General features: G+C 47.7%; 2 protein-coding genes and 1 long non-coding RNA gene across 6 annotated transcripts; 1 reads left to right on the plus strand and 2 right to left on the minus strand.

The window, feature by feature from the left end:
- Positions 1-302: 302 nt before the first annotated feature.
- On the minus strand, positions 303-13,727 carry LOC116433004 (midnolin-A). 4 transcript variants are annotated; one of them, XM_076374378.1, is made up of 5 exons: positions 13,234-13,727; positions 7,700-7,787; positions 4,169-5,254; positions 3,339-3,675; positions 303-3,167 (listed from the first exon to the last, which is right to left on the minus strand). In XM_076374378.1, exons 1-5 carry the CDS (start codon positions 13,725-13,727, stop codon positions 2,911-2,913), a joined length of 2,262 nt encoding a protein of 753 aa, XP_076230493.1. In that variant the 3' UTR covers positions 303-2,910. The 4 variants fall into 4 exon arrangements, with proteins under 4 accessions (XP_076230493.1, XP_076230492.1, XP_076230495.1 ...); XM_076374377.1 differs by having other exon boundaries at positions 4,139-5,254; XM_076374380.1 differs by lacking the exon at positions 13,234-13,727 and adding an exon at positions 11,871-12,136 and having other exon boundaries at positions 4,139-5,254.
- LOC143176909 (uncharacterized) lies at positions 8,789-13,522 on the plus strand. Its single transcript, XR_013001452.1, has 6 exons — positions 8,789-8,924; positions 9,010-9,164; positions 9,751-9,858; positions 10,114-10,217; positions 12,784-13,060; positions 13,392-13,522. It is a non-coding gene; the product is annotated as an uncharacterized LOC143176909 (long non-coding RNA).
- Positions 13,728-15,615: 1,888 nt separating the features above from the next.
- Positions 15,616-19,487, minus strand: Pmp70 (ATP binding cassette subfamily D member Pmp70). Its single transcript, XM_076374384.1, has 12 exons — positions 19,336-19,487; positions 19,223-19,265; positions 18,960-19,147; positions 18,804-18,873; positions 18,554-18,651; positions 18,258-18,438; positions 17,973-18,185; positions 17,825-17,894; positions 17,268-17,743; positions 16,393-16,692; positions 16,160-16,321; positions 15,616-16,060 (listed from the first exon to the last, which is right to left on the minus strand). The coding sequence occupies exons 1-12, from the start codon at positions 19,449-19,451 to the stop codon at positions 15,983-15,985; spliced, it is 1,995 nt and encodes a 664-aa protein (XP_076230499.1). The 5' UTR covers positions 19,452-19,487; the 3' UTR covers positions 15,616-15,982.
- Positions 19,488-19,518: the final 31 nt, after the last annotated feature.

Consider the following 19,518-nt stretch of genomic DNA (forward strand, 5'->3'; position numbering starts at 1 on the left):
CTCGACTGAAAAGGTGAGCGCGAAACACAGCGCGATCACCGTAACAATGTTTAACAGAAAGAGAAAACCACCGAGAGTGTGCACAACTGCGGTCGCGTTCAAACGATACTAAAAAGATATGTGGTGTTTTTTTTCCCGTTCCTTAGCTTAGCAAGCAATCTTATTTATTTTGGTACTCGATAAAATTCAATAATCATATGTTACAATGTTGAGCCAGTTTGCCAAACTGTAGCGGTAATAATAATAATAATTAATAATAATAATTAATTAATAATAATAATAATAATATAATAATAGTCATATTTTTCTCCTAAGTAACCTAACGCAATATACTATTCATTAATTGATATTATATTATTTAGTACCCTAGTAAACTTAAATGAATTTCCGGCGTCGAAGCCATGCGATAGGAGATTATCTAAATTCTAACTATAGGACCATTTTATCCGCGTGCTTTGTGATACGTTCCCTCGTTCCTTTGTCGAAGGACCAAGGAGAGACCACCGTATTCAGCTTTATCCTTGGGGGGGGTTCTGGTTTTGGGGGAGGTTTTGGGGGGCAGAGTACGATCAAGCCTTTTTCTCGTTTCACGACTCAACTTGGTTCTCCAGTGAAAAATCTGGTCTGTTCTAAATTATCATTTTTCTTTCTCCCCGTTTATGTTTCTTTTTTTCCATTTTTTTCTTTTTACGTGTACCAAACTGATATGAGGTTTGTCGACGCTGGAATCGACCGGTCCGTTTCACGAGCTTGGTTTGTATCTATACGCAAAAGCACAATGGAGAGTTAGTCATCGAAACGTTACCGTCCTCCTCTCTTCTCTCTCTTTCTCTCGTCTCTGATCATCATCCTCGATGCGTCACGGGGATTGAGCTCGTTTCTTTTCTTTCCCTTCAGTTATACAATCGACACGAAGTGCACTTCACTGTATGTACAATAAACGTGACCGGGCTCGGCCAATTCCCGGCGGTAGCAGCAGCAGCAGCAGCAGCAGCAGCGGGGACGACGAAAGCGAACCCGTTTTACTCGGAAAAAGGAAATCATTCTCGCGGCAATCCCGCGCGGATCTCGTCTTTGCCGCGCGACCGTTAGAGTAAACGCATGTCTAACATTGCCCTCCCCCTCTCTCTCTTCCCCCCCCCCCCCTCTCTGTTCTCTTTCCCATTCGCGACAGTCTTTCCTGCGATTCGCAAAGCGATTCGATCGACACCGAGATCGTGGCCAAGCGATCCAACCGACGATCCTTCGTTTCTCTTTTTGTTTATCATCCTCGAGCACCGTCGAGGCATCGTCCTAACGACAGAAGATCCTTCTGTTACACGGTTCTCGCTCTTGTCAACCCCTCGCCTTACAACACCGTCAGACCCCCATTCGCTACGTGACTGGCCTCTCCATTAAAACATTAAATTCAGCGTTCTAATAAAAAAAAACAAAAAAAACGAAAAGAGCCTAACATTTCCGATACTATCACATAAACGTCATCACAAATGAAACGGTTCACGCGCGTGTACTCGCGTTCGAACATTCGAAAACGTTTAAATAATCGTCTAACCTTATTTTATTCTTCTAACAACGAATCGTCAACAACGAAGAGACCACCGTCCGAGGTCCAACGAAAGGAACCGTAAGGCGAGAGAGATCAATCAGAATTTCCGCTATCGTTTCGCCGTTCGTTCCACGATTGTGTTTAGGGTATACGTGGCGCGTGCTGTAGACTCGCAATTATTGTCAGCTACGATCAAGTCCTGAGTATAGTCGAACAGAGTTCAATCACCTTTATACAACGACTCCGCGCGCCCCGTAAAATAGTGATCACGAACGGTGATATCGGTTCGAGCGAAAATCCCTCGGTACCGGTAATATTATCATTTTTTTATAATGTACCGTGTGTGTGTGTGTGTGTGTGTGTGTGTGTGTGTGCGTGTGTGTGTGTGTGTGTGTGTGTGTGCTTAACAGACGCACACGGCGCACGCAGTTTTTCCCCCGTTCGCGTCTTAATATTGCTAATTTTCGTCGGTTCCGTGAGAGTCTCGAAGTGCCGTTATTGGACTATACAAACTAACATGCCCGGGCGTGTTCGCGCGGGCACTTCAAGGTACGTGTATCATAATCGTCAGGCAATACTGCGGGAGAATTTTTCTGCGTATCTCGTGTGTGTGTGTGTTCGCAGTCAGAGAACTGTTTCGAACAGTCTCGAGAGTCAATGATAATATACAGTATCGCGTGACGTACAGCATTAGATTCTCTTAACCGTATCGTCTCTCTACATAAGATACTTTCCCCGGCCGTTAGTCTCCGTAACGAAAGGAACACGGCAACGCTTCGAAAAAATCGACGAATTCCCGCTCTCGAACACGTTCCTGTGTCACACATTTCCCCCCCGGTTTTCGCTTTTGCACCGCATAGAATCCGAATATATAAAACGATTGTAACAAAGTACCGAGCGGCGCGCGTACAGCCAGCAGCCCCTGAAACGGAGGAATTCCAACGGTAAAAATCTCAACGCGTCTCCTCGAGAGAGTAGATCTCGTAATCGACTGTGCTATTCGAAATTGAAAATACAGTTTAAACGATTAGTTGAAATATATACCGCACCGTATATGGACGAGACAATTATAATCTACAGAAAAATTCTCAAGCCGCGAATCGCGCGTAACTGTGTATTTCCCACGGAGAGAGAAGCTGGTTGTACGCGCGCGGCACGCGATATATTAACAAATGGAACAGACCTCGACTTTCGAGGCACACGCTGCTTGTCGTTTGCCATTGGAGCAGGCGCGAGAGCGATCTAGTCTGCCATCGGTTAAACGAATCGGTGCGATTAATCAACAAAAAGAAGAACAAGTAAACAAAGGTATTGCATTCACGACGGAAGAAAAAAAAAAGTTGCCGCCCGCAGCGACTCCCCGTTCAAGCTACGACCGGCTCCGGGCTGCACGGCTGCAGTTCCGGCTCGTTCTGCGGTTCCGTCGGGTTCGCGGTCGCTGCACTCGACGTTTTCGGGTCGTGGTTCGGGTCTGGATCGGGCGTCACCGCTGCCCATTGAGTCGTGTACGGCGCTGCTCTTGCCTGGCGTCTGGCTTTCCTCTTGGCGCGCCGTTGCTCCATCACTAAACGCAGACGCCTCATCTTCCCTTTCGTTGCTTCGTTCTCCTTCGACAGTTCCTCTGTGAAAAGATCAGTCACGTTACAATCTGTGAGAGAGAGGGAGAGAGAGGGAGAGAGAGAGCTGAAGCACGCGGATGATTGGTAATCGATAGAAGCAATTGGTTCGAGCGATTACAATAAACAAGTACAGGCACTCTGCGAGCGGCAACGCTCTGCGAGAGATTCAATACCGGTGGGATATTCGGATGTGGACGTCTCGTGACACCCGGTAGGCGTGGAGGAGCCGTTCACGGTGGTTGTTGTTCCAGCGGAGGACGGAAACGCCGAGGACAGTTGGCGGCCATTAGAATGCCTGTGGTGATGCCTGTAATGGCCCGTGGTGGCGGCTGGCGTGGCGCACAGCAGATCATTGAGAATGTGGATGATGGTGCTTATGGCCCGTTTCGGCCGGCCGTGCCTGTCTTGCAGTGCCGGGTTCAAGGTTCCGCTGAACGTGCCAGAGTATACACCCTTTCCGTGGTGATGCATACTTTCTATTATCGCGCCTTGCCTGCGTCTCGCGTTCTCCTGTATTCAAAGAATAAAACGTTTCTTACGTGACCGTGCGCGTCGGCTGGTTAATGTAACCTATCGTTAAATAGAGACCAGACGAAAACACTCGATTGTCATGCTACTTTTTTGCTTCGCAAACGTTTACAGCTAACAAGCTGTGTCTATCAGTCCATGGACATTGGTACAAGTTCTTACTAAAGTTTCTCTTCCAGTAGACTCAACAATCGTCGTGTCTTCCTCTATCAAAATGAAACGATGGGAACGAGACAACGTCGTGCTTAAGGACTTAAGAGAATCCGACAGTGCAATATCTCTACCCTATGCGACATAGGGGGCGTCGAGTAATTTCATTTTCATCCTCGTTGAGAAGATAAACTACAGAGCGTCTCTTAGGACCCTAACAGAGGTCGCCGCGCCAAGTAACTGATGAAATATAGCGGTGTACACAGGGAGAACTGGCATCGGTAATAATTTATACCTCTGCGAGGTCGACCCGCGAGGTGAGTACCTCAGAGGAGAGCTGCTTCAATTTCTGCGTCAAATTACGAGATGCTTCGGCAAGCGCCCTGGTGTCGAGGGTCGCGGCCTTCGAGTTCTGCTCCAGCATGGAGGAAGTCGGGCTCTGTGAATTAGAGTCGCCGGCGTCCGCCGAGGCGCTACTCCTGGACGAGGAGTTGGCGATGGGATTCGTCGACTGTTGGCTGTGGTGGTGAACGGTGCAGAGTTTTTTCCTAGGCGGCGTGACCTCGTAGGGAATCGTGTCCGGGCAGCCGTGACCGGCGGAGGTAGATTGTTGCGTGTGATCGACGGTGGTAGCTGTGGTGGTGGTGGTGGTGGTTGTGGCGGCGGCGGCGGCAGAGGATAACGACTGGGAGGAGGTGTTCGCGGCGGCGGCGGTGGACTGTTTGTTCCTAGTGTGGTGATGATGGTGATGGTGATGATGGTGATGATGGCTGTGATGGTGGTGGTGGTGGTGATGATAGAGAAGGCAGGACTGACAACTGGCGGTGTTGCTGTTGGCCGAGACGGGGCTGTGATTGGTACCGGTGCGGCCGGTTTGCGACTGGCCGGCGCAAAACGATGAATGCGTGGGACTGACAGCCGAGTAAGAGGACGAGGAGGAAGAAACCGAGGAGGCAGTGGTCGCGCGGCTCGAGCAAACGGGACTGGTGGTCGTGGTGGCAGTCGACAAGCTTGTGCTGCGGCTGAACACCCGCTGCACCGTCGACGCCAGACGGTCGAACAGAGAGGATCGTCGCGCCGCGACAGCGGCGGCGCTCTTCGTCGAGCCGGCGTTTGTCGTTCGGCCGGCAAAAACCGTGGACCGTCTACTTTGCAGCGACGTCGAGACGTGGCTGGAGGGTGGATTCGTCCCGTTTGAACTGCCGATGGTCAGACCGGTACTGTTCCCGGTCGTCTGATTGCTGGTCGGCGAGGCTGGCGTCACCGTCGACAGCTGCAGCTGTATCAGCATCATGTGATCCCCGAGTCGCATCGTCAGGTTCAAAGGTGCTTTCCCGGACAGGAAGTCGTTCACCTGGGAATCGTTCAGGCTCTCCAGTGCTTGCATCACGCTCTGCTCCGGTCGTTGCGCCTGAAAACATTTATGCTAATCAATTTCCAACGTATAATCAACTTTTTCCTGTTGCAAAGTAACAACAACCGTCCGACGATTCACATTTCATATGCCGGGTCGGACACGTTGTCCACGATTTGTCCGTGGAATACCGTATTTAAATACTTTCATAAGCGAGGAAGCCATTAGGCTCGGCTAAACCTAATGCGAATCACTTCGAGCCACGCTCCAGTCGGATCAAGAGTTGCAAAGTGTACCGATGTACCGTCGACCAGGGTTCTATCGAGAAATCATCTCGAGGAACAGCGGTCTTTTTTTAAATATCAATACCAATCTGCCCGTCCCTTCCTTTTCACTGGCACAGTGGAAGGAGGGCCTATCGAGGGACCCGTGATTGGGTTGGATAGCGTCTTGTCTCCTTCCAGGAGAATCCCAACGTAACTCAACTCTCGATATAACGGTTCTCTTTCTTTCTTTCTCTCGCTTCTATTCATCCACCGAGTACAGATCAGCTCAGGGAAAATCGATCAGCCTACCGACGAAAGATGGAAACGTGAGAAGACCTGCAGAAGAGAGGAAACCTCGCGGAACCACGGCTCAGACCTTCGCCGCGCCGCGCCGCGGCTAGCCTATCCCTCGCTACACCTAACGGACTTCCTTTCGCTGACGGTCATCGGTATATTCGGTAATTCGATTTGTGCGCACACGCGCCCGTTCCTCGGGGAATCTGGGCTTCGATGAATGGACCTGCGACGACGCGCAACCCGCTTCGGTCATGTAATGCTTCCTCGCCCCTTCGGTTAGGCGCTGAGTCCGTTCGAACCCGGCATCTCTACAACACGAATCCTGATGCAATATTCTGCAGCTAACAATTCAGAGAACCATCACCAAATTCCACTAGTGTCTTAAGATTTCATTAAGGGGGAACCTTGTTTAGAAAAACGTTGCTAACACAGCATCTCTGCAACTCCAGTCCTGATGCAATAATATTCTGCAGCTAACAATTCAGAGAACCATCACCAAATTCCACTAGTGTCTTAAGATTTCATTAAGGGGGAACCTTGTTTAGAAAAACGTTGCTAACACAGCATCTCTGCAACACGAGTCCTGATGCAATATTGTGCAGCTAACAATTCAGAGAACCATCACCAAATTTCACTAGTGCCTTCAGATGTCATTAAGGAAAAACCTTGCCTAGGAAAACACTGCTAACACAGCGTTGAATTATCGTTTAATCCTTTATGCCCTTGAACCACTTGAATATGCAACTTCCCTATGCGTGGATATCTCCTTCAGTTTAATTTCATTTGAAATACTATTCGCTCGCAATAGTGGCATTCACGTGTGTCACCGAATTCGTGTTATCTCGCCGGTCTGAAAGCATCAAGAGTACAGATAGAAATCAGACAAATGACAAGGTTATAACGAAGAACATGAAGGTTTAATACCGCTTTCGGCCACGCTTCCCACGTCCTCCCACGGAGATAATGCGAAAGCGCGTGGCGCGCCGCTCTCCACCTTCACGAATTTCCATAGGACGATCGATAAAACCTTCCGCCTAGGGAAGCATTTCAGAATCGACGGTTCGCTCTCTCTCTCCGCTTATCAAAACTTTCAACCTATTCAGCAGCCTAATACCAAGCCTTCGCTACACCTCTGTCTCCTAACCTCCTACACGGCGAACGATATTCTTGAGAACTCCTCGGCCGGAACAGTATACGGTCGACATCCCCTGTCGGTCGATATCTAACATGCCAATTACGTTCCTAAAAGTGATCGAAATTCAGTCGAATAATCCGTCGGCGTGGTTGAAAAAAGTGAGGTTATGCGACGCGTCCGTTGTACTGCGGGCGCCGGTCTCGAAATCGAGGTTCAAGGTGCCACGCATCATATGTTTATCGAGCGGGTTCGTTGAATCGTGACCCTCGCGGATCTAGAATCGTAGATTGTTTGCTCGACAAAGGAAAAAATATGACGCAACACAGTACCGGAAACCAAAGGAGCCGAGACGAAACGGTGACCGAGAAACCAAGTGACCCGATGATACACGAACAGCCAACCGGAGTTAACGGCGTTCGTCCGGATCGCCATTCTTCTGAGAATTCCTGTTCCGACGGTTTTCTTTTGACGAACGAACGCGCGCGACCGGGTCGCGGCCACGAGCAGAGCACGCAGGAAGAAATCGTATTCCTTTTTAATTCCATGGGGTAGCCATGAAGATTCCAGGCCCGGCGATTATCGATCTGCATCGATCCAGTCACATCGATACGCACCATAGAAAATCGGATACAAAGAAAGGAAACTGCGTCCAGCGTTTCACGAAGGTGTTCGTTCCCATGGGAACCGATTTATCGATGACAAAGAGGCAACGATAGATTTCCCGTCGGCGCGAGGAAAACGCGGAAAAACCGTTGATCGCGTTACAATGATTCCCGGGGGAAAAAAGTTGAAGACACCACTTACCAACAGGCCGGTTTCCACGTTTGGCAGCAACGTCAGCCGACTGCCATCTTGCAAACGATTTTCCTCGAGAGTCCCTTCGCACAACAGCCTGAAACAGAGATTTCACGGGTCCCGTTGAATATTTGCGCCGATAAGATTGACAGTGTTTAATAGCGACGTTTCAATGTGCTCGTGACAATGAGCCGATAAGACCAGTTCGCATGAGGCGTCGTCGCCCCCACCTTATCGTCGACAACGACGCAGAAATTTTCCTTCGAGCGACCCCTCTCGAAGGGCAAACGCGATTCGTGTTTAACAAGCGTTTTTCGAAAATATACGTTGAGAGAGAGATTGATCGCGGTGTGCTTGCCCGTTTATCGAAACGAAGATGCGCTTTAATGCCACACCACCGATGCTCGCCGCTCTCGTTCGAACAGAAAAGAGATGATAACGGTAGGTACGATCTAAGAGATTAGAGCGAACCGATAAAAGCCGGTGCTATCGCTACAGGCAACGCGGTCCTACGAAGCCACAAATAGCGCGCGAGAAATTGATATTGACTTAGCATGCCACGGAAGTTGTTGTTGTGCAATTTCCTGCACACAAACTTCACCACCCTCTATTCGGCAAAAAATCATTCGATAATCCAACAGACAACGGGGAAATAATTCGCCGTTGTTCATCCTCTGTGCTTCCATTATATATTCGTTGCAACTTTTCCGAATCGAACAAACTATTTTACGTTTCTTTTCTTTTTCTTATTCCGACAATTCTTTTCGTCGACGGAATAAGAATTTCTATGGTGTTTAAAATATAGAGAAGTCGAGAGTTAATCATGTTCGACGCAAATGACAACAGATGGCGTCGTATACTTGAATTATTCCCGCATTTAATTGTATTTGTCAAATGAAACGTTCGGTTGAATGTTTTTATTGAAATTCTTCGAAAAATTCGAACTCGTGCAACGATAATACGCGAGCACCGAGGATATCGAGGAAAACAGCTCGAAATGTAACTCACGCGAAATCGCACGTGGTAAGTGCGTCGTCATTCTCGGTAGATAACATCGCCGCGGTTTCGTACTTCGATGTCCTTGTCGGTGAAGATAAAGTAGGGAAGCCGTTCTTCGTAGAATCGAGTCTATGATTCATCTTTGAAACGAAGCGGTTCGTTTACCTAGTATTTTTCAAGAGCAACGCGCAAACTACAACTCTAAACGCTTCGATAGAAGTCTCCGATGACAAAGGTGAGAGAGAAAAAATTATATATATACATATGTATAAAAGAAATAAATTTGAATTTTCGTTCCGATGAAATTCGAATTTTTCAAGGCTCAGGCGCTGCACGTCTGGCGCCATTTTCACAGATTTGAACGAGCATAACGGTTTCGCAGGGATCTCGACGCAAGATTGAGTCGCTGACCTTTTGTGCTCGCCCAAAAGGAAACGAGCACCGCTGGATCCCCTTCGGTTCTCAGCATTGCAAGGTGATTCGTCGATCGATATTTCCTCCGGAGATCATTTCTTATTCCTCTCCGGAATAATAAAAAACGTGACCTTAACCTTAACGCGAGAATTACTCGAGATTCGCGGATGTGCCCTCGTTAAGAGTGTCCGCGGTTCTGGGAAGCTTATCTCTCTCTCTCTCTCACATTAGGATGAATCGTCGAAAACGTTCGAATAAACGGATCCGCTTGGCGCGTACGACTTTTAACCCTTTGCACTCGAGAGGTGACTCTCTCAGTCATCACCTGATTTCAAACAGTGAAACTATAAAATTTCATATTTAATATTATATACCTTGCATAACTGATCAATTGAAAAAATATTGTAATAAAATAGCTTTGCTCCTCGATGTACCTCAATGTAATATAATTTCTCTTCGAGTTAGTTTCACTGAATACATTGTCTGTACCTCATCAGAAAATGTTCAGATATTTCTAGTGAAAAACTTCAAGTGCAAATGGTTAATCCCACTTTCACCGAACCTACCGGTAGGAACGGGACACGTTGCATGGAATATTTTTGGTTATTCCAGTAAGCAAGGTTGCAATTCATTTGTCAATATTTCAGATTCTACCACGTGGCCTGCGAACAGTTCATCGAATACCAAGTTGACTGAAAGTCGACAAGGGAAGCTGCATCGAACCCGGACATTCCAATAATTATGAAGCTTTGTGTGTAAGTAGAGCGAGTCAAGCTTAATTTGCAATTATTCTCGCGAATTTCAGTCTGAAGGGGTGAGAGAGAGAGACCACCCCTTGAGAAATTGCAAATTTTTCTGTACTGTGGATTAGCTTGAGAAAGAGATAGGACAAGTTTAAATGAGAAATACATTGTTCTTTCAATGTCCATGAAATTGCAAAACGAGATTTATCACAGAGTTGAAATTTCTTGAGATTTCTCTTCCCTTGTGACTCTACGTTTATGTTTCAGCCAGCGGGGCATGAATGGGAAGAGAGGCAGGGTTCAAGGGGGAGGGAGAGAGAGAGAGAATAGCAGCACACGACGGTCTAAGAATAAGCGGAGTCTAAAAAGGGGTAAATATAAATACATAAAGCAAGATAGGGCAGGAACACGCTCGCGTTAGCCGTATTATAAATATTATTCTCCTCCCGCTATCAATAATGGAGGCGAGTCATTATCAGAGTCCACTTGTTTACTTCGGATTCTCTGTTGCATTCTCCTTTCGCCGTGAAATGAGATCATCGTTCGTCGGAAAGAAAGATGTTTGAAACAAGTGTTTGCCACCGTTTCAAATGCACATACGCGTTTGTAACGGTCCGTGGTGTGTGTGTTTATGTTATGTAAATTTGTATGGCAAGTTCGGTGGTCAAAGACCACGAAAGGCGACCAATTTATAGCAACGCGAACGTAAACACGCGATATGGTCGTCGGGCGGTTTGCCGTTTACCCACATGAAAGGCCGACTTTCATGCGAAAAGAGAAATGTTTAATTTATCAATTGAGAATCACCAGGTGATTTATCATACGCGCGTCGAGGAGCTTAACGAAACCGATTCAATTTCCCTCTGTACATTGTCTCGTCCGTTCTACTTGTCGTCTACTGCGACGCGATTGAACCGGTCGAAGGAATTCGAGCAAGTCCCTGACGGACGACCCTCGCCGACAAAAATGCACATGCAGAAAAAAAGCGCATTCCTTGTATGTGCAACAGGGATGACTAAGTAGCATGAGACTAGCGATGACACGCCGAATAGTGGCACGAAACGGTTCCAGTAAGGTTACACCGCGACTAAACACGTTCGTCTTCGTAGTTTTTCTTTCCGTCCAAGGAAATATATTACAGGGAAAGCATCGAGAATCAGTTCAACTCGTTCAACGGGTAAACGTTCGGTGACACCCTGTAAGTAAAATATACTCGAGGTCCGGTGTAAACTTCGGATCATTGAAATGGTTCAAACGAGAACGGTAGATTGAATAAATTTCTGCCAGTAGCAGTAACACTTGGAGCTGCCTCCTAAGTGGACAGAGATGAATGGGCATTTTTTTCTGTGACTTATCTCTCTCGGCAAACACGGCTACGATGCGCATCGCGAGAACAAAGCTACTATATAGAGTGAACGCTTATAGAGACATTTACGCGAGCGAATTGAAAAATATCAAGTACGGACAGTCGATTCGCATGTTTCAGCTGACGAATTAAATACCAGCGAACCCCGAACAACGTGCGACGCTCGGATAAAGGAGGTGTAGCAGAAATATCGACGGCAAACGGTCGGATTTCGTTTAATCAGCGGGCACGGAGCGATAAGAAGAGAGCAAGGTGTGCGTGCATACACGACACAAGGTAAAACTCGGGGAACAACTCGAATGTAGGCGTAGAGAGAGCATTCGGAGCGTCGTCGGCGAAATGCGACGATGATTTTTCCATCGGGCAAAGTAACGTTAATTCGTCCAGCCGCATTTCGCGTTTTTGTTCGACCCGACACGCATGCGTCCGAAGGAGGAACCATGGAACAAGAAACAGGGGAGAGAGAAAAGACAAAACGCACACACAACACACCAACGGTCGGTCGACGGATACACCGTCGCACGCACGTGTCGCTTACACTGGCAGCAGGCTGAGAGACGCCGCACGCACGCACACACAGGAGTGCAGGCACAGGCAGGCACAGGCACGCGCACGCACAGCCGAATTAAATGCATTGTAAGGGACCGGCGCATACTACCTGCGGCTGAAACTGGCCTGGCAAGCGCGACGGGTAGAAGAGTAAATTCGCTTCCCATCATTGCACATTTTAGTACAATTCTGGCCGTGCGTCGCAGTAGCTCTCATCTCGATCGCCGGACACGCTGGGTGACCGTAAGAGAGCCGGGTCTCCACGGAGAATCTCGATTTTTCAGAAACCGTTGGACGCGTTACGATACTGGGTAACCCCGGGGCAGAACTAGGAAGATAGCTCGACGAGCGATCCGAATGTTTACTAAATACTCTGAAAGTCGGGGATCAAGGAGGAACTTGACGCCCATCGCTACTCGAGATACGCCTCGGAGAGAGACCCGGGGAACGCGAAAGAGGGGGGGGGGGGGGGGGCGAAGAGAAAGAGAAAATTCCAGGGATGTATTGCGTACGGGAATAGCCGGTCTCGATGTCGTCGTCGTTTTTTCCATCCGACTGTTTCTGTTTCTTCTTCTACCTCTCACCGAGGGCTGTCACCGTTCCACTTCACGGGAACGCGATTCCCGAGATATTCTACCTACTACACCACCTCCACCGCATCCTACTCCCAAGAGTACGGCGTGCCAACCTTCCTCTCCACCATGTTTCTCTCGCGTGCTCGCATGAAGGAGGAGGATCACAGTCCGTGCGGTGGCCCCCACGACGCCTACGAATATTATGCTCCCTCTCTATCTATCTCTCTTTCTTTCTCTGTCTCTCTCTGTCTCTGTCCATCGTTCGTTTTACCTCCCTCTTCCTCCTGAGGGTAACCAAGCGAGCGCGTCTGTCCCTCGATGCTGTGCATTCATTCTTTCTCTTGCATCTTTCTGACTCTCGGGGCAGACACACCAGTCCACGGCGACGCACGGCGGCAACAATCATGCACACGTTTCACCTACCCGATCCCTCTTTTCTCTGTATAGGTGTGAGTGCGTCGCGGAGCAAGGTCTACGCCTAATTCCCCCCCACGATGACCGGTTCGTGAGAAAAATCCGAACGAATCCGCGTGGATCGAAGGAAGGCGTCATCGATTTCGAGGAAGGGTAAACGACGACGATACAAGGGCCGAAACGGAACGGAATTCGGAGAACTCGCCGAGATTTCGGCGATGATCGCGTTTCCAGGCGAAGGAGAAGGAAAACCAGGAACCGGGGACGATAACGAGTCGAGACGGCGGCTAATCGCTTCGAACGATCGAACGTAAGCAACCAACGTGTGTGATAATACGTATATGCTCTCGTAGGGCACTGATACGTGCGTGTATACATATATATGTATATATATACACATATACATACATACATGTGTACACATATATATACATACACACACATGTATAGTGTGTATGTGTGTATATATATGTATATACCAACCTTTCACGATGTAGTAAACAAATTCGCTCTTTCGCGACCTTCAGTCTCTTTGAGATGATTTTCTTGAGGTTCTCGATAGTGTCGGTGCGGTCCACTGTGAGATCGAACTGGCCACCGGTGGTCGGCGTGATGCTGATGGTAATTTCGTCGGGCTCTAGGACGGTGGCGGCGGCGCAGCCACACCCCGGCTGCTGCGGTGACGACGACAAGGAGGAGGAGGAGCAGGAGGAGGCGGAGGAGGTGGAGGAGGAAGAGGAAGAGGAGGACAACGATGACGATGAAGGCGAGGAGGTCGTAGGGAGTGTAGGTGAGGCGGATCCGGCCCTTATCAGGCCCTGGCCGCAATATTCCGGTTGCGATGTGGAATAAGTCGCCGTGGCTGTGCCGGACGGGTTCCCGGAGTCATTGCCGTCCCGTCGCACCTTCGATCCCTCGTCGTTCTCGGTCCCCATCGCCATCGTCACGTCCGACGGCGGGCCAGAGCTACCGTCCATTCTGCCACGACACAACTGTTACAGGCAACACCTTCGCCGACTCCCCGCTCGCGTGCCCGTTTCCCGATCCAGCTCACGTCTCTCTCCGGGTCGCGTACAACTGTACCAACACGCGCAACACACGCACCCGCACCTGCACCTGTGCTTCCCGGCGTCCTTAGCTGTCCGAGACGCGCTCGTCGCCGATGCACGAGCGCAGTGTCTAAGAAGGGTCCGATCGCGGTGCCTTCGGGAACGCACACACCACGAGGAACGACACGCAGAAATATAATGGTAGGGAGAGAGAGGGAGAGAGAGGGGGAGAGAGAGAGAACAGAGAGAGGAGGAACAGGGACAGGAAACAAGAAAGAGACGGAGGGACGGAACGTGAGCGTGAGAGGGGCAGGCAGGGAAGAGAAACGGACACGGTGAAAAGATAGGCGGAGAAAGGAAAAGGGAGGGAGCGAGAGAGAGACAGAGAGAGAAAGAGAGAGGGTGAGAGAAGGAGACAGAGATAGATTGAGAATTATTTATTCAGGATTGCAGTGCGTATCACTTGATTTAATTGGCCTTTACGAACCGCTCGAGAACTCCCGAGCCTTGAGAACAAGCAGGAGAACCACTTTCTTTATTCGGTTTGATGTCGGGCACACGAGAAATATCCAAGCTTCGCTCGTTCGACGTCGTTCTACCGCACTGCCACTCGTCTTCTTAGTCACTATCCGCAGAGGAGGCACACACGCGGTTCGCACACCGACACACGGGTCCCCTCTTCCTTTCTTTTCTTTTCTTTTTCTTTCTCCTTGTCGCGGAGCGTCTTTTTCTTTTTTTTACTCTTATCTTCTTCTTCACGCACACACACACATACACCCGTAGTAGGACCACGAACGGGGTCCACCTCTCTCTCGACCGTTCGAACTCTAACGACCTGCGACTGGCAACTGAACACCCGATAGCCCCGGACTTCTCTGCTAGGTTCCCAGACCCGGCCGCGAGCTTCCTCCGACCGATCAACGGTCAACGAACATGGCGGATCGAAATTGACCGACTGCCATTCGTGGCCGAACGACGCGAGCGCCGTGGCACACGGGACCGGGAGACGTTTAAAATGGATACCGATGCGCTCGTCGGCGGACGGCAAATTAAACGCAATGAAAATAGTATCGTTAACGTATACACAGTGTACAAACGTGGAATTGCTAGGGACAGTGTGCTGCGAGTCGAAGGAACGGCTGCAAGCTTGCTTTCATAAATATGCGTTTACATTTATTTCGGTTGACGAAGTTAACTGTTACTTTTTCTTTTCTTCTTTTTTTTATTGATATTATTATCTTAGATTATATATTTAAATTCTCGTTCGCTGAAGGTTACATGAAACACCTGCGACGATAAGTACGTGTTGTTCGGTATGTTCAGAGTGGAGACCGAAAGATAGCTTCAACTTTAGTCGTTTATTTCATTATATATTTTTATTTTTATTGTCCAGCAATCCAATATATATAATGTGCATATATATATATATACGTATATATACGTATATTCTTGTCGTATATATCTATATCTATATCTATATATATATATATAGATATATTTATATTCTCGACCGTGTTGGGCTGAATGTGATCTACACATAACGAATCGCAATTGCACCCTTAAAGTACATAAAATGTCGGTTCGAGCTAGAAACTCTATTCTCCTCGTATACATGTATATACATAGACATTAGTATTAAATTGCTGCATGTACCTCGTGTAACGTACATTTAACATTCCCTATATAGTTCTCTCTGCACGAGTCTCTACCGGAATAATAATGGTGAAATCGTTCGAGTATCAAAAATACGTTGGTCTGAATTGAAATGGTAGATTGGCCTTCCACTCGAAAGGATTGTACTCCTATATTTACCATCTTGACAGCATCGGAAGAACATAATATATTTATACAATTAAACATTGAAGATTTACTAACAGTTCACAAGGCCTACGTGCCCGAGCGTCGGCGTTCGCGCGATACCTTCTAAAAACATTGATATAAAAAATATACAGGTATTATGTGCTACGTTTGAAACGGGGTAAATGTACACAATACTCGTGAATCTTCTGTGCAGGGTCGACGATGCCGGGTGTACACTTGTTATATCCGTTTGTTACAAGTAGAAATTGCACACTGAACTTTATATTTCGTTTTTTGTTTTCTGTTCGGCCGTTAGGTTACAGGAAATGCGGGGCGTCCCTTGCACGCGGGCAAGTGTTATCGGATGCAAGGGACACGAAGATTCACGACCCGAACTCCTCGGTGTCCTGCTCGATGGGCTTGAACTCGTAACCTCCTCGGCCGTCCATTTGCAGGAAATACTGAAAACCGGAGAACGTATGCTCGTTATCGGATGTGCGCTAATGGTAAAGATATATATATATATATATCTTATATATATATGATTGATTTATTCATACCTCGTGGTGCTTCCAGAGCGTCCGGCGATGCGAGACCGTGAACAAAGTGATATTCTCCTGCCTGCAGTAAGAGTACATCGAGTCCTCGACGTCGACGCTGACCGCGCTCGTGCACTCGTCCAGAATTGCGAACTGCGGCTTATGATAGAACAGCCGGGCCATCTGCGGAAAGCAATCGCTATCGTGAAACGATACATTATCGTGCACCGGTGGACGAGAAACAAAAGGATTACCGCGATACGTTGTTTTTCACCGCCGGACAGGACATCCATCCAATCGGCGACAACGTCCCACCCTTGACCCACGACGTTCGCGGAACCTTCCCTGTCCAGTAAGTGACCCAGTTGAACCAGATCCAATAGATACTTGAGATCGTGGTCCGTCATCTTGCCGCGTCTCGTCATTTCCTCCTTCGTGTGGGGATAAATGATTTGATCCCTGAGCGTGCCCAGAGTCATGTACGGACGTTGCGGTATGTAGAATAATTTTCCACGGGGAGGTTTGGTCATCGTTCCGTTCCAAACCGGCCACAACTGTTTCAAACGTTTCAGTTGGATTCAATTTGGATCTAACATTGAACTTGCGTTAACCCGTTGAATGTTACGTCAGTCCCTAGGGACTGACAGTGGACTTTCCGTTCAAGCGGCGTCAGTCCCTGGGGACTGACAGTAGACTTTTCGTTTGGGCGGCGTGGATTCTAGGGACTGACAGCGAACTTCTCGTTTGGTCGACATCGGTGCATGAGACCAGCATTTTAAAGGGTTAAATTATTAATGACAATGAAAAAATTTACGTTAAAATTTAGTGTACTCCCGTGGCTTTTTCAGACTGATCGTTTCTTGGTGTTCGCACTTTTGTCTCTCTGGCATTCCCCACCCCATTATCTTATGTTTATACATTGTATACATGTGCATTGCCTGCACCATTGTCAGAGTGCAAACGTCAAAAGAAACAGTGGAAAAAAGGAATCGTCTGTTGCGCTGTGTCGCGCGGTCTAGTTTAGCGTTCGGCATCGAATGCTTACGCGCTGCCGTCTGAGCGGAAATTACAGCAAAATCGACGTCGCACTCAACGTGTTAAGCAGAGCACGAGGAAAATATCTACAGACCTCTCCAAGGATCCTGAAGAGGGAACTCTTCCCGCAACCGTTAGGCCCGCAGACCAGCACGTTCACTCCCGATTGTACTTCGAACGTTAACTCCCTGACAAGAATGTCACCGTTCGGCGTTATCAATGGCACACGATCGAAACGTATAATGTTGTCTTTGGTCAAGATCTTCCCTGCGCCTGGGCTCCCGATCGAGTCGTCCTTCAAGTCTGTGACCATTGTTCTGGTGTACTTGCCCGCGTTCAGATCGTCCAGAACAACCTTTATCTCCGTGACCCTGGCCGTGAATCCTGCCAGCCGGGTCAATTCCCTTCCGGCCAACACCAGCCTGCCTATAGCTTCGGCTAACTTCACCAGCATGCGGCCGTACGTGTAATAATTTTTAAATCGGTGGTCGGCGCTACCCGATAAGGTGGGATGATTCGCTTGGAAAAACGGCCGGCTCACCGCGTAGAAGCCGACGATCATAGCGAAATCTAAAAGAAGAATATTATTTTTTTAAGGTCACGCCGGTCCTGAGACGGGAACGCACGCGTACAAAGAAGCCGAGAGTTTACGTTTTCCGACAAAGTTGTCTATCACTCCTATCATCGCTTTGAACTCGAAGCATTTCCGCAGATGCGTCACCTATAAAGATGAGAACGGGGATGTAACGTGTAACGTGGATTGGATTCAGAGGACATTCAACGTGCGCCGTTTACTTACCAGTTTATAGAAGCTGGCTAATAAAGTGAGTCGCTCTCTGTTGTTCCCTTGATAAAACGCGATCTCTTCTGAATTTGTAATCAATCGTGAATTAATGTGACGGTACTCGCCCTCGAGCCGTTGCTCTTTCACGGTCATCGAGCCAACGGGTTTACGTAGATGCGTTACTACCATACCAGCAAATAGAAGGTACGAAAGCATGAGTATCGGTGTCTACAATAGTACAATATGCAACTGTTATACAGAATGGACGTACGAGCAGGGAGAATGTTTCAGGTAACATACTTGACCACCAAGGTTAGTTGTCAGTCTAAAAACATAGATAAATATGTCCAACATAGGTTTCGCAACATTGCTATACAGATCTATACAACTGTCGCAGAATTTATCAACATCGGTGGTTAACAATTGGTCCGGATTCGCTATTCGGCTATCTAAATTACTCATTTTGTAGTATGTGAAACCCCTGTAACAAGTAGCCGTGTATCATTATGATAGTTTAATTGGAAGTGACATTGCGCTTCACATTTATTTGTACCACCAAGTTGACCTCTTATTATGTAAGCGGCTTGAAAACTCACTTCAGGTACTGATCCATTAGATTTCTTGTGATATTTGTGCGTAACCTCAGCTTCATTTCGTACAACGCGTACTTTAGTACATTGTTCACAACGGAGACCTAAATAAATATAATTTAGAAGATTGTATCAATAATTGTTTCCAACCGATAAAAAGATATAACTGCACGGCAGGCTGAGTAGAAGAATTTCATTAGCAGCCTGTGAAAATTAAGTTATGACTATGTCTTTTCTATTACACGAATTCACTTACCACAGGTAACACGCACAAGAAAGAAAGTAAACGCTTCTTAAACAGATGCGCATCCATATTAATGATCGATCTACCATAAAGAAACAAGTAAAATTTCATGATTAGGTGCATACGTTTTTCATAGCTTCATTTGTCTTAATAACAAGTAGCACGTACGTTTCGATTAATGTTCCTTTGTTTATCATCCACAGATCACAGAATGACCTTGCAACCAACGAACCGGCGACCAGAACAAAGAATCCAAACTCTGGGGACACGATAGACGGTATACCAATCCTAAGTAACTGGCATAGTTGACGGAAGAACTTTGCGTTAACGTAAGCTTTCGGACGTTTTGGCTTCTCCTGAGAATCAATAGTATGCGTACAAGTGAATGGATGAAAAGTCAGTTAATTATTACATGGTTTTTCTACACTCACTTGTGTGATGACATACTGTATATCATGAGCGGGCCATGCGTTCCTGTAAAAACAAACAACCATGAGTATTCGGACGACATCGACGAGGTGCGTGTACGCGGTTTCCCGTTTACTTGTTCCTTATGACGTGCTTTCTTCCTCTTCTTTTTAGAATCCATATTAACGCGGTCAACGCGCAAGCACCAGCAATCGTGCGCCTGGTCGTGAATTTACTAAGTGCAGGCGCCATTCTGTCTAATCGGAGAAACTTCCACTACAAATTCACCGTCTTCCACGACGGTCGAAACTCTTCTGCG

Source organism: Nomia melanderi, chromosome 2 (assembly GCF_051020985.1).
Source record: "Nomia melanderi isolate GNS246 chromosome 2, iyNomMela1, whole genome shotgun sequence".
NCBI lineage: Eukaryota > Metazoa > Arthropoda > Insecta > Hymenoptera > Halictidae > Nomia > Nomia melanderi.